Source organism: Hyla sarda, chromosome 12 (genome assembly GCF_029499605.1).
Source record: "Hyla sarda isolate aHylSar1 chromosome 12, aHylSar1.hap1, whole genome shotgun sequence".
Classification (NCBI taxonomy): Eukaryota; Metazoa; Chordata; class Amphibia; order Anura; family Hylidae; genus Hyla; species Hyla sarda.
In genome coordinates, this window is record NC_079200.1 from 76547308 (window position 1) to 76561056 (window position 13749).

A 13749-nucleotide genomic window follows, 5' to 3' on the forward strand; every position below is an offset into this window, starting at 1 on the left:
GGGGGGGAGGGTTGGGGGGTGCTGTCAGCACTAACTGAGGACCGGGGGGGTGCTGTCAGCGGCAACTGAGGACCGGGGGGGGGGGTGGGTTGCTGTCAGCGGTAACTGAGGACCGGGGGGGGGTGCTGGCAGAGTGGTGTCACCCCATCAGCCTGGTGTCACCCGGTGCGTCACCTGGTGTCACCCCCCGCACCCCGGTCACAACGCCACAGCCCATAACAGTGATACCTACAGTGCCCCCATACCAGTGATAACGACAGTGCCCCTATAACAGTGATGACTACAGTGCCCCCATAAACAGTGATAACTACAGTGCCGCCATAACAGTGATAACTACAATGCCACCATAACCGTGATAACTAAAGTACCCCACAACAGTGATAACTACAGTGCCCTCATAAACATTGATAACTAAAGTGCCCCCATAACAGTGATACCTACAGTGCCCCCATAACAGTGTTACCTACAGTGCCCCCATAACAGTGATACATACAGTGCCACAATAACAGTGATAACTACAGTGGGCCCATAAACAGTGATAACTACAGTGCCCCCATAACAGTGATACATACAGTGCCCTCATAACAGTGATAACTACAATGGCCCCATAACAGTGATACCTACAGTAACCCCATAACAGTGATAAATACAGTGCCCCCATAACAGTGATACATACAGTGCCCCCATAGCAGTGATACATACAGTGCCCCCATAACAGTGATAACTGCAGTGCCCCCATAACATTGATAACTACAGTGCCTCCATATTAGTGATAACTACAATACCACTATACCAGTGATAACTACAGTGCCTCCATAACTGTGATAACTACAGTGCCGCCATAACAATGATAACTACAGTGCCCCTATAACAGTGATAACTACAGTGCCTCCATAACATTGATAACTATAAAGCCTCCATTACATTGATAACTACAGTACCTCCATATTAGTGATAACTACAATGCCACTATACCAGTGATAACTACAGTGGCCTCACATCAGTGATAACTACAGTGCCTCCATAACAGTGATTACTACAGTGGCGCCATCATAATGATAACTACATTGCCCCCATAACAGTGATAACTACAGTGCCCCCATAACAGTGATAACAGTGCTTCCGTAAACAGTCATAACTACAGTGCCTCCATAAACAGTCATAACTGCAGTGCCCCCATAACAGTGATAACTACAGTGCCCCCTATAACAGTGATAACTACAGTGCCCCCATAACAGTGATAACAACAGTGCCCCCATAACAGTGATAACAACAGTGCCCCCATAAACAGTCATAACTACAGTGCCCCCATAAACAGTCATAACTACAGTGCCTCCATAACATTGATAACTACAGTGCCTCCATATCACTGATAACTACAATGCCACTATACCAGTGACAACTACAGTGGCCCCTTAACAGTGATGACTATAGTGCAACATTTTCCCTCCAGCTGTTGTAAAACTACAACTCCCAGCATGGACGGACTGCCGAAGGGACAGTTTTGGTAAATCTGTATGAAAAAGTTGCTGAACTTTTTATTTTCCACTGATTCATCATCATATATATTACACCATGGCAGCTTTCTACATTATTGAAAGTTCTACTTCTAGACGCCTGATAGGCCAGGTGCCATATTGCAGCAGCCTTTGGTAACTTTGATATGGTTCCGCCCTTGCTGTGTTGAGGCTGGCATTCTCCATGTGATGCAATGTCTGGTCCCCAGCCCAGTCATCTTCAGACGTGACAGATGGATTTACTGTATATAAATCTGCTGTCCTAGAAATAACCACGGCGGGGGTGCGGCATGGGGCAGACGGAGGATTTTATAGATCCCCAGACGATTATGGATCTGTGTTCCCTTTCATCTCTGTCCATGTAAAAGCCTCCAGACCCAGGAATGTCCACTACAGCCTACCAGATTTGGCTCCAGGCCCAGGAAGTTCCATGTTGTGTAATACACGATGATCTTATATCACTAACTGGCCTGTCTAGGAATGGCGCTCTTCTAGAAATAATCATCTCAAATGGGTTACACAGCAGCACAGTGTATTTAAGCCAAGAAATATACCAGTATGGTCCTGTAAAGATGGCGTAAATAAAGGCCCGCACTGCTGTGTTGTCGTGTTTTCCGGCAGCACAAAGTATTTCAGGAGAGAAACATGCTGACCATGTAGGTTCTATTTATGAACATGGTGGCACAGTTATCATGTAAGGAATTATATTTAGACAAGCAGAAGAACACAGCGTGAGAGTTACATGGACATTGCCTCGCTGCCTAGGATGAGGCGACACGGACTGCTGGTACTGTTATATGACAAATATCGTGGAGGAAAAGAGGTGCTGGCTGTAGGTGGAGCCAGGAGGTGATTGGAGGATCAGGAGGTTAGAGGTCATAAAGGGCGGAGTGCAGGTTACTTAACCCAGTGTAGGGTTTCCGGCCGGCCTCTTTGCGGAGTCACCAGCCAGAAAAGCAGCTTACCACCCTCCCTCCCTTTATTGTGTTTTATGCTCTTGTTCTTTTTTAAAAATAAATAAATGTAAAAGAATAAAATAGAAATTAAAAAGATAAATAAAAATATGGCATATGGCTTAAAAAAATATTCAAATGGAATTTTTTTTTTTTTTTTTACTAAGTTGGATTTTTGAAGTTGTCCACACCTCGGTGCCTTTTTCTGATGTTTTCTTTTAGGTTAAGTCACAGCGTGGCGGAGGAGAAAACGGTGTGATTAGCATCAGGAGAGTAGAGTGTCTTACCCGTCGAAGAGGGCGGCCAGCATACTGCTTAGCTCCAAGAGTTTTAAGATATGTTGGAGTCAAACTGTTGTTTGATATGGTTACTAATAATAAACGCTGTGGCAGACCCCAGTTGTCCAGCAAAGGTTTAAAGTTGTCCTAGTTTTATTTATACCAGTCAGCGAGATGTAACAGACATAAGGTAATGCTATGGCAGGTTACAGGCAGTCTGGTAGAAGGTGCAGGGTCTCTCCCAGTAGCACAGAATATTTCAGGAGAGGAAGGTGCTGTTCTTGTGTCTGAGAGCTACATATTACAATGAGCAGGGTCCTCAGAGCAGCACAGAGTATTTAAAGGGGTACTCCGACCCTAAGGCATCTTATCCCCTGTGCATTGAGGGGGTAAGGCGTGACGTCACAAAGGGGTGGAGTCGTGAAGTCACGATACTCCGGCCCCGTGGTTGTGAGGCTTCAGACACGGAGCCTCCAGCGCTGCATGCAGCTGAGACACGTGGGTGCTGCATGAGAGATTGCAGGGGTCCCCAGCGGTGGCACCCCCCGCAATCAGACATCTTATCCCCTTTCCTTTGAATAGGGGATAAGATGTCTTAAGGCCGGAATACCCCTTTAAGTGCACTGATCTTGAAAAGAGCCAAGATGAAGTGTTGCCTAGTTGAAAAATAAGGGACTTGGCAGCACAGAGTGTGGTGTCCCAGCACCAATGGCTGTCCTGTGGCTTTGGACTGTCTCGGGCAGCCTGGCAGCATACGGTGTTGGGCCCACCAGAGTTCTATAGTTAAATTAATGTGCATATTATAATGTCAAATAATATATTTTCATAAATCAATTCTACCATTGTTCGGTGTAGATATGTTTTATATATGTTACTGTGTCTTTAATTGAGAGCAGTGAACCCCATGTGACCCTGCCTGCCAATGAAAAGCCTTAAAGTCTTCCCTGTATAGTGTAGTGGGGGGAGGAGTTGTTTGTTTAGAGTAAGCTGAGCTACAGTTTGGCTTAGGTGTGCTGTGTGTTGTGTGCTCTGAGGACAGGCCTAGCTAGAATCTAATCTCTCAACTGGTCATCCTGAAAGTATTATTCGCAAGGAGGAAATTCTTGCTTCAGCGGAACAGTCTTCAGTACCTTGACAGGACCCTAGCAACCCGCAACCAATCTTCAGTCTCACAAGTCAGTATAAATCTGGTGTAAGCACCGCGAGTCTCAGCAAGGCAACAGGGCTCCCAAAGGGTTACTCTGTACTCCAACAATGGGCGTGAAGAAGTGCCAACAATGGGCGTGAAATAGCTGTTACCTGCCTCTGGTGTGTCAAGCCCACACTGGTCTGTTTTTATCACTGTTACTGCACAATGCAATAAAGAATACTCTTTCTTTGCAAAAATTCCTGTGGTGAGTGCCTCCTGAATTTCTATACAAGTTTGATCTGCATGAACTTTTATGGGCCAGTTTGTGGAGGACCCAACAAGAAGTGATGCCTTGTTGGATCTGATCATTTCCAACAACGCAGAGCTGGTTGGTAATGTAACTGTGCGGGAAAACCTTGGTAATAGCGACCACAATATAGTTACTTTTGACTTAAAATGTAGAAAACAAAGACAGATGGGGAAAGCAAAAACATATAACTTTAAAAAGGCAAATTTCCCTGGCCTGAGGGCTGCACTACAGGACATAGACTGGGGGGAGGTGTTCTCAAATACTGATACAGAAGGTAAATGGGACATCTTTAAATCAACTCTAAATAACTATACAGCTAAATATATACCAAAGGGGAACAAATATAAACGATTAAAACTAAATCCTACATGGCTGACAAATGAGGTTAAAAGAGCAATAAACAACAAAAAAAATAGCCTTCAAAAAATTCAAATCTGATGGGTCAGCGATAACATTTAAACAGTACAAGGAGCTTAATAAAATCTGTAAAAATGTAATAAAAACAGCAAAAATTCAAAACGAGAGACAGGTGGCCAAAGAAAGCAAAACTAATCCTAAATATTTTTTTAGATATATAAATACAAAAAAACAAAGGACAGAGCATGTAGGACCCCTTAATAATGATAATGGGGAGGTTGTTACGGGCGATCAAGAGAAGGCGGAGCTACTGAATGGGTTCTTTAGTTCTGTATATACTATGGAAGAAGGAGCTGACATTGGCCAGGTCAGTGCTGGTAACACATCATGTAATGTACTGAACTGGCTTAATGTAGAGATGGTACAAGGTAAGTTAAGTTAAATAAATGTAAGCAAATCTCCAGGACCGGATGGACTACACCCAAGAGTTCTTAGAGAGGTAAGTTCAGTAATATCTGTACCCTTGTTCATGACATTTAGAGATTCTCTGGTGTCTGGTATTGTGCCAAGGGACTGGCGCAAGGCTAATGTGGTACCAATCTTCAAGAAGGGCTCTAGGTCTTCGCCAGGCAATTATAGACCGGTAAGTCTAACGTGTATTGTGGGTAAATTGCTTGAAGGACTTATAAGGGATTACATACAGGAATACATAGGGGATAATAGTATTATAAGTGATAGCCAGCATGGGTTTACTAAGGATAGAAGTTGTCAAACCAATCTAATTTGCTTTTATGAAGAGGTGAGTAGAAGCCTTGACAGAGGAATGGCTGTGGATATAGTGTTTCTGGATTTTGCCAAAGCGTTTGATACTGTCCCTCACAGACGTCTGACAGGTAAGTTAAGGTCCTTGGGCTTGGAAACTTTAGTTTGTAACTGGATTGAACACTGGCTCATGGATCGTACCCAGAGAGTGGTGGTCAATGATTCGTACTCTGATTGGTCCCCGGTTATTAGTGGTGCACCCCAAGGTTCAGTACTGGGTCCGCTGTTGTTTAATTTATTTATCAATGATATAGAGGAAGGTATTAACAGCTCTGTTTCACAGTACAGTCTGTAGAGGATGTGCATAAGTTACAAGAAGACTTGGATAGACTAAGTGTCTGGGCATCCACTTGGCAAATGAGGTTCAATGTGGATAAATGTAAAGTTATGCATCTGGGTACTAATAACCTGCATGCGTCGTATGTCTTAGGGAGGATTAAACTGGCAGAGTCACTGGTAGAGAAAGATCTGGGTGTACTTGTAGATCACAGACTACAGAATAGCATGCAATGTCAGGCTGCTGCTTCCAAAGCCGGCAGGATATTGTCATGTATCAAAAGAGGCATGGACTCAAGGGACAGGGACATAATACTCCCCTTTATAAAGCATTGGTACGGCCTCACCTGGAATATGCTGTTCAGTTTTGGTCACCTGTTCATAAAAGGGACACTGCGGAGTTGGAAAGGGTGCAGAGACGCGCGACTAAACTAATATGGGGCATGGAACATCTTAGCTATGAGGAGCGATTAAAGGAGTTACAATTGTTTAGTCTTGAGAAGAGACGTTTAAGGGGGGATATGATAAACCTATATAATTATATAAATGGCCCATACAAAAAATATGGAGAAAAACTGTTCCAGGTTAAACCCCCCCCAAAGGACGAGGGGGCACTCCCTGCGTCTGGAGAAGAAAAGGTTTAGTCTAAAGGGGCGACACGCCTTCTTTACCGTGAGGACTGTGAATTTATGGAAAGGTCTACCTCAGGAACTGGTCACAGCAGGAACAATTAACAGCTTTAAAACAGGGTTAGATACATTCCTGGAACAAAATAACATTAATGCTTATGCAGAATTATAAAACTACATCCCTTTCACTCTTCCAATCAATTCACTGGTTGGACGTGATGGACGTATGTCTTTTTTCAACCATACTAACTCGAGCACCCGATTCAGGATTTGTCTGGGTATACTGTCAACCCATGCTCCAGGCTCTTTATGCTTATGTGGACTGCATGAGAGATACAAGTGGAAGTAGAGCTGTGCCAGTATTTCACTACCAGTGTAAGTGTAATACTATCTGCACCAGCTCAGTAAAGACAGTTATCCGTAACATGACATCGGTGACTCCCCGTGTGTGGCCCAGGAGAAGCTGTCCCCAAACCTCGGACCATGTATAGGATAACGGTGCCCTGGCGTCATGAAGTGATCAGGTATTTCCATCAACACCACCCCGTGTCACCACAAGAGTATTTAAGGGGGGGGGGAGGGGGCTGATCTTGTGGGAGGTCATAGATGAGAGTTACATAGTGGAAGGAGCATGATCCCCAGCAGCAGAGAGTATTTTAGGAGAGGAATACGTTGGTCTTGTGGGAGGTCATAGACTGGGCATTACATAGTGGAAAGAACAGGGTCCACAGCAGCACAGAGTATTTTTGGATAGGATTGTGCTGATCTTGGTGGAGGTCCTAAACTTACAGAGTTACAGAGTAAATGTGGAGGAATATGAATTTTTGTGGAGGATCCCCAGCAGCACAGAGTTTTTCAGGAGAAACGTGTGCTTATCTGGTGGAGATCACAAGCTAAAAGTTATATTTAGAACAAACAAGGGGACGTCTGCAGCACTGAGTATCTCATGAAAAATAAAGAGGAAAGATCAAGGTCCTCCTAAGGGTATGTTCACACTACAGAGTGTGAACGGAATCTCCGCTCGCTGAATTCAGCGAACGGAGATTCAGACTGGCAGCCAGTGGCGGCGGAAGGACCGCGCGGCACTGCACCGTCACCATTGAAGGCTATGCAGTGCTCGCGGACTTCCGTGCAAAGAATGAACATGTTCTTTCTTTGCCCGGAACAATTTCAGCGGCGGAATTGTCCACCGCAGAAATTCCGCAGTGTGAACGGGTCTCGCGGAGACCCATTCACACTAAAGTTAAGTTCACACTGCGGAATTCCGCGGGGAATGCCGTAGTGTGAACATACCCTAACGGAGTATTTCAGGAGATTAATGAAAAATGAAAGCAGCAATCTGATTGGTTGCTATGGGCAACTGCACCACTCCCTACAGGTTTTGATAAATCTCCCCCACTGCAGCAGACCACGGTTGGCTGTCCGGGCATGCTGGGAGCTGTAGTTTTGTAACAGCTGGAGGCACGCTGGTTAGGAAGCACTGCCATACATAGTCCCTGCACCTGAATTCTCTGAATTGCATATTTTCGAGCAATAATATATGATACTAAAAAATACCACAGAGAATTCGCAAAGATCATTCCAGCTGCCGTCTCAGGATCCTCCTGTTTTCCAGGATTTTTACCGCTCTCCCACTGTCACCTCAGGAAGCAGCCTCAGAAAAGAAATGCACATATGTATACGGCATAAAATATTCATACAGCCCACGGGCTTCTTCTGTTTACGCTGACGTCTGTCAGGTCTGGGACTGAAAGAGTTAATGTGAATTTTGTCACAAAGCAAAGTTTTTGTGGTTTCCATGGAAGACAAACGATTTGTGGAGGTGGAGGGACGGACACGGGAACATCACAAGATATTGATTCTGTATATCAAAGTAGTATGGGGTCCTCAGAATTTTATTTATTATGTTTTCATTCTACATTTTTTATGTTTTCCCTTTGCAAGCTTCAAAAAAATTCAAAAAATGCCTAAAAAATTAAAATAAAATAAAAAGCAAACGTCTTGTGGCTGGTCATAGGACGGGCTACATTAGAGGTCCAAGAAAAGGCACTTCTTTCACATTAGTGTAATATGGTGGCATTTCTGTATTATGTTGACAGGTCCTACCCCATCCACAGGTATAAAGAGTCACCCTTAAAGGGGTTATCCATCATAAGGTGATTTTAGTAGGTACCTGGCAGACAGTAATGGACATGCTTAGGAAGGATCTGCGCTTCTCTTGGGGCTAAATGCCTATGTTGTGAGATTTCCATAACACTGTGACTAGCTTTTTGTGAACTGGTATTTCCTGTTTGACTTTTCTTTTTTTTTACTACAAATCCCACAATTCCATTCTCCTCCCTCCCACACATCAGCCACCCCACCCATTGAAACAAAATTGAGCTGCATCCATTCAAAAGACCTGTGGTTTTCAATCAGGGTGCCTACAGCTTTTGCATAAGTTGCAGATTGATCTCTCTCCCACCAAGCGATCCCTCCACCCATTGAAGCAGACAGGCTCCCTGTCATCAGCTGACTAGTGAGTCAGGTCTCGGCTGCATTGCAACCTGGGAAAAATCTGCAACCTGATACAAAAGTAATTTTGTATGCTGTTAAAAATAAATATTGGGGTGAAACTCACAGAAGAATTGTGAGAAAACTGTCATACACAGGTACAGACACTATATTATTAACAACACTAACTTTACAGCCCCTGTAGCATAGTAAAATAAAATAAAAATCCTGGAATACCCCTTTAAAGTATAATGGATTCCTGTATAACCCTATAGATCCCTATGATGCTTTAAGATCAGGATATTATACCCGGGTTTGGATACTATACCCTTGTTGGAAACAGATTTAAAACTGCATATTTTTCCATTCCGAAAAATACACTGGGAAGTACGTGGCAGAAATTCCAAGGGAAGTAATACATGCAGAAAAATGCTGTGTGAACCTAACCTTAAAGTCCCAGCTCAGCTCTTTCCCCTAAAAGCCATAGTCCCCTTTCACTGGGTTATGGTCTTGTCCAAGTGTTCAGATTTTTAGTCGCTAAAGTCTAAATCCCTCTTCTAAATGTATTTGTTAAATGCTTTCCTATTTGAGTGTAAGCTCTTGGCACCACTTTTTTTTATTTTTATGGAACCCTTCACAAATTTGTGTGTTATCCTTGCGCAGGGGCCATGCAAATCTTCTCTGTAGTGTTCCAATTTATAGTATATGTGCTGCTAAAGCGAGCACGGCACCACTTATTCTAAATCAACACAACCCAGTTTGTCGACAGGAAGTAATGTGCTATGTTCCATATAATAATAGGACATCGTTTCATCACACAATGCATTTATTAATGCATTAATGCAATATTATTTCATATTATATTATATTAGGCAATATCACATTATATGACATCATGCAATATTATATGACATCATGCTATATCACATAATATGACACCATATAATATGACGTCATACAATATCATATACAGTGGTCCCTCAACATACGATGGTAATCCGTTCCAAATGGACCATCGTTTGTTGAAACCATCATATGTTGAGGGATCCGTGCAATGTAAAGTATAGGACAGTGGTCTACAACCTGCGGACCTCCAGATGTTGCAAAACTACAACACCCAGCATGCCCGGACAGCCGTTGGCTGTCCGGGCATGCTGGGTGTTGTAGTTTTGCAACATCTGGAGGTCCGCAGGTTGTAGACCACTGTTAGAGGAAGTTGTACTCACCTGTCCCCGCCGCTCCGGACCGTCACCGCTCGTCACCGCTGCCCGGGATGTCGTCATCCATCGTTGTCGCGGCGTCCCCGAGGTGTCCCCGACGCTCCGGCAAGGCCTCTGCTTCCCCGGGATCCTCGCTCTCCGACGCCGCCATCACGTTGCTACGCACGCCACTCCTATTAGATGACGGGATGGCATGCGCAGCGACATGATGACGTCGATGGAGAGAGACGACTATGCAGGGAATCCCGAAGACGACGTGCCGGAGCCCCGAGGACAGGTAAGAGACATCAGCGGAGCTCACGGGGCACCTGAAACGGCTATCCGGCGGCAGCTGAAGCGCTGCCGGATAGCCGTTTATGCGATGGCTCCGACATACAAAAGCATCATATGTTGATGCTGCCTTCAACATGCAATGGCCTCTGAGAGGCCATCACATGTTGATATTATCATATGTCGGGGCCATCGTAGGTCGAGGGGTCGCTGTAATATGACACCATACAATATCCTACAATGTCATACAATATTACATAATATGACACATATAATATCATATAATATGACACATACAATATCCTATGATGTCATACAATATCACATAATATAACACTATACAATATCCTATGATGTCATACAATATTACATAATATGACATCATATAATATCATATGACACCATGCAATATAATATAATATGACACCATACAATACCATATAATATGACATGATACAATATCACATAATATATAACACCATACAATATGACATCATAAAAAAAATCATGTAATATGACACCATACAATATTAAATGACATCATACAATATTATATGACTTCATGCTATATCACATATTATGACACTATATAATATAACGTCATAATATACCCCATAACATGACACCATACAATATCACATAATATAACACTATACAATATCCTATGATGTCATACAATATTACATAATATGACATCATATAATATCATATGACACCATGCAATATAATATAATATGACACCATGCAATATAATATAATATGACACCATACAATACCATATAATATGACATGATACAATATCACATAATATATAACACCATACAATATGACATCATAAAAAAACCATGTAATATGACACCATACAATATTAAATGACATCATACAATATTATATGACTTCATGCTATATCACATATTATGACACTATATAATATAACGTCATAATATACCCCATAACATGATACCATACAATATTACATAATATGACCTCATACTATATTATATGACAGCTTACAATGTCACATAAAAAGACATTGTACAATATTATACAGTGTCACATCATATGAAAGCATACACTATCATATGACATTATACAATATCACTTAACATGGCAGAGCACAGTAACATAACATGACATTATACAATATCATATAATATGATATGCTACAGTATCACATAAGTCATATAATATCATATGACATCATACAATAACATATAATGACTTCATGCAATGTCACATTATATAGTATCATAGAATATGATATCATATGACATATGTTATACTGTAAGAAAAGTATATATCATAGCATATAATATCATGTACTATGACGATGATGATTGTTGTTTATATTTTATACACTACTCTGCAGTTCATGTATATTCTGCCTCTACCAGTATTGTGCAGACTGAATATCCAGATCCCAATGGTCTGCAACCTGTGGCTCTCAAATCACTGCAAAACTAGCCTACGGGTGTCAGGGCATGCTGGGAATTGTAGTCTCCTAACAGCCGATAAGCAGCACAGTCCTGACAGCAGCCCTTCATTCATAAATCTCTATCCTTCCCCGATGAGTGAGATGTGTGTCCCTCCCACCTCAGCAGCAGTATGGCAAAAAGCAGCAACAACAGGAACCAACACACATGTCACAGCTCTGGGTACCCAGCACCCTATTCCGTAATGTCAGGAGAGCCGGAGACCGAATGGATACCCCCTTTAAGTAAAATGAGAGATTCTGAATGAGACAGTGCTGTAGAGTCTGCCCATTGTGAAACAGTCCTCCTGGCTATGGCAGCATAAACCTGGTTCAGTGTTTCCCAACCAGGGTGTCTCCAGCTGTTGCAAAACTACAACTCCCAGCCAAAGGCTGTCCAGGCATGCTGGGAGTTGTAATTTTGCAACAGCTGGATGCCCCTGGTTGGGAAACACCGACCTCTTCAATAGATGCAATGTATAAAGTTTAACCATTTTGTTGATCTTGTAGAAACAGAATGACAGCCAATGAGTGTAGCACCGTGCTTATTCCTGAATCCGAATCTGCATGGAGTTTGTCTGTTCTACTCCCACAATCTGAAAACATACTTGGGATAGGAGACAGGACAAAGCATACAGCTCCGAGATATGGAGCCTCTCAGGTCCAAAAAGTGCAGTATTACTTGAGAAATCCTTTGTACGGCAGTACGGAATACGTTGGCACCACAGACACAGCAGACAACTGATCAGGAGCAAGTTACTCACCCCAAGTCTCCGGCTTCTGATCCTGACGTATCCCTGTTTGACAATATCGTTAAAATTCGAACCCATCCCCGGCAAGTGTCAGAAGCAGGCGTCAGGAGCAGTAAAGTTGGTTGAATGGAACAAAGCCCGAAACCCGTGCGGCGAGCTGGGAGAGAGCACATCGGATTCGTCCTACTCTTGCCGTTTACTCTTTTTGCCTTTAAAAAAACAAAATCCACTTTAGAGAGAAGAAAAAAGTGAGATGTAAAAAGGAGGCTGCGAAAACTAATGAGACTGGAGAAGGCGTCAGCGGCATCAGCTGATAGATCTGCCTGGTTTCTATTCTGGGCTGTACCATTCTGCTGCAAGTCGCCGTCATGCAGGGGGGAAGGCGTTGTGCATTGTGGTAACCTGCAACAGCCATGGCAGCATCCACCCTCCGCTCCTCCAGTGTGGGAAGCACTGAGGAAAGCAAACACTCTTTCCTTCTCTCTCCTTTCCTCTCCGATTAGCATAGAAGCAAAGCAAACAGTAGCATCCCATGTATCTGCCAGAAAGGTCAACGCAAAATTACTCACAGTGACACCCAAGCTGCTGAAATCCACTGGGGCTTAAGGGTTGCTGTAGTTTTGCCACCGCAGCGTCGATCTAACATCTCATCATAACAGTATAAAGCCTCACACACTACTGTACCACATCAGAATCACAAGACTGAAATAGTTTTTCACTTACCATTTACGGATTTCCATTCTAGGTTCAATAGAGGACAATGAAACAAAAAAAAAAAGGATTATTATGCATATTATTCGCATAGTTAAATTATAAACAGTAAGTAAACTGCTGTATTTGTACACTAAATTAATTTTATAACAATCGCAACAATATATATTTAGAGTAAAATCTCCCTTAGTGGACACCTCCCAATAGCGGACAGTTTTTTATTCCCCGGCACAGTCCCATAAGGCTTAATGTATTTGCACCCCAATAGCGAACAAAGCACTTCCAGTAGGGGACAAAACTCTCCCAACAGGGGACAACCAGGCTTATGTGCCAGCGCTACCTTGTACACAGGGCCGCGATCAGGGGGGTACAGCCAATATCCAAACAAGAGGCTTGAGCTCCCAGGGACCATGGCCCCCGCTGCACCCCCCTACAGAAGCCCCAGCACATTATCACACACAATCGACTCATCCCATTTTATTTTCACTGTGCCAAATTATCCCCTCCTTTATTACCCCCCTGTGCCAGATGATTTCCCCTTGATCCCCCCGTGCCATTCCA

The 13749-nt window shown here is 43.1% G+C and overlaps 1 protein-coding gene and 1 non-coding gene across 4 annotated transcripts in view; both read right to left on the reverse strand.

Annotated features, from left to right (window-relative positions):
- The window catches only part of DOK5 (docking protein 5), a 137722-nt gene extending 124408 nt beyond the window's left edge, over positions 1-13314 (reverse strand). Inside the window, exons 1-2 of one of the 3 annotated variants that reach the window (XM_056547623.1) lie at positions 13047-13314; positions 12490-12686 (exon numbers count right to left, since the gene is read on the reverse strand). In XM_056547623.1, the coding sequence (XP_056403598.1) occupies positions 12490-12555 (66 nt within the window). In that variant the 5' untranslated portion in view covers positions 12556-12686; positions 13047-13314. Of the gene's footprint in view, positions 1-12489; positions 12976-13046 lie in introns of those variants that run through there. The other 2 variants (XM_056547627.1, XM_056547622.1) reach the window with 2 other exon arrangements.
- LOC130297143 (U6 spliceosomal RNA) lies at positions 9383-9490 on the reverse strand. The gene has a single exon (XR_008849423.1). It is a non-coding gene; the product is annotated as a U6 spliceosomal RNA (small nuclear RNA).
- Positions 13315-13749: the final 435 nt, after the last annotated feature.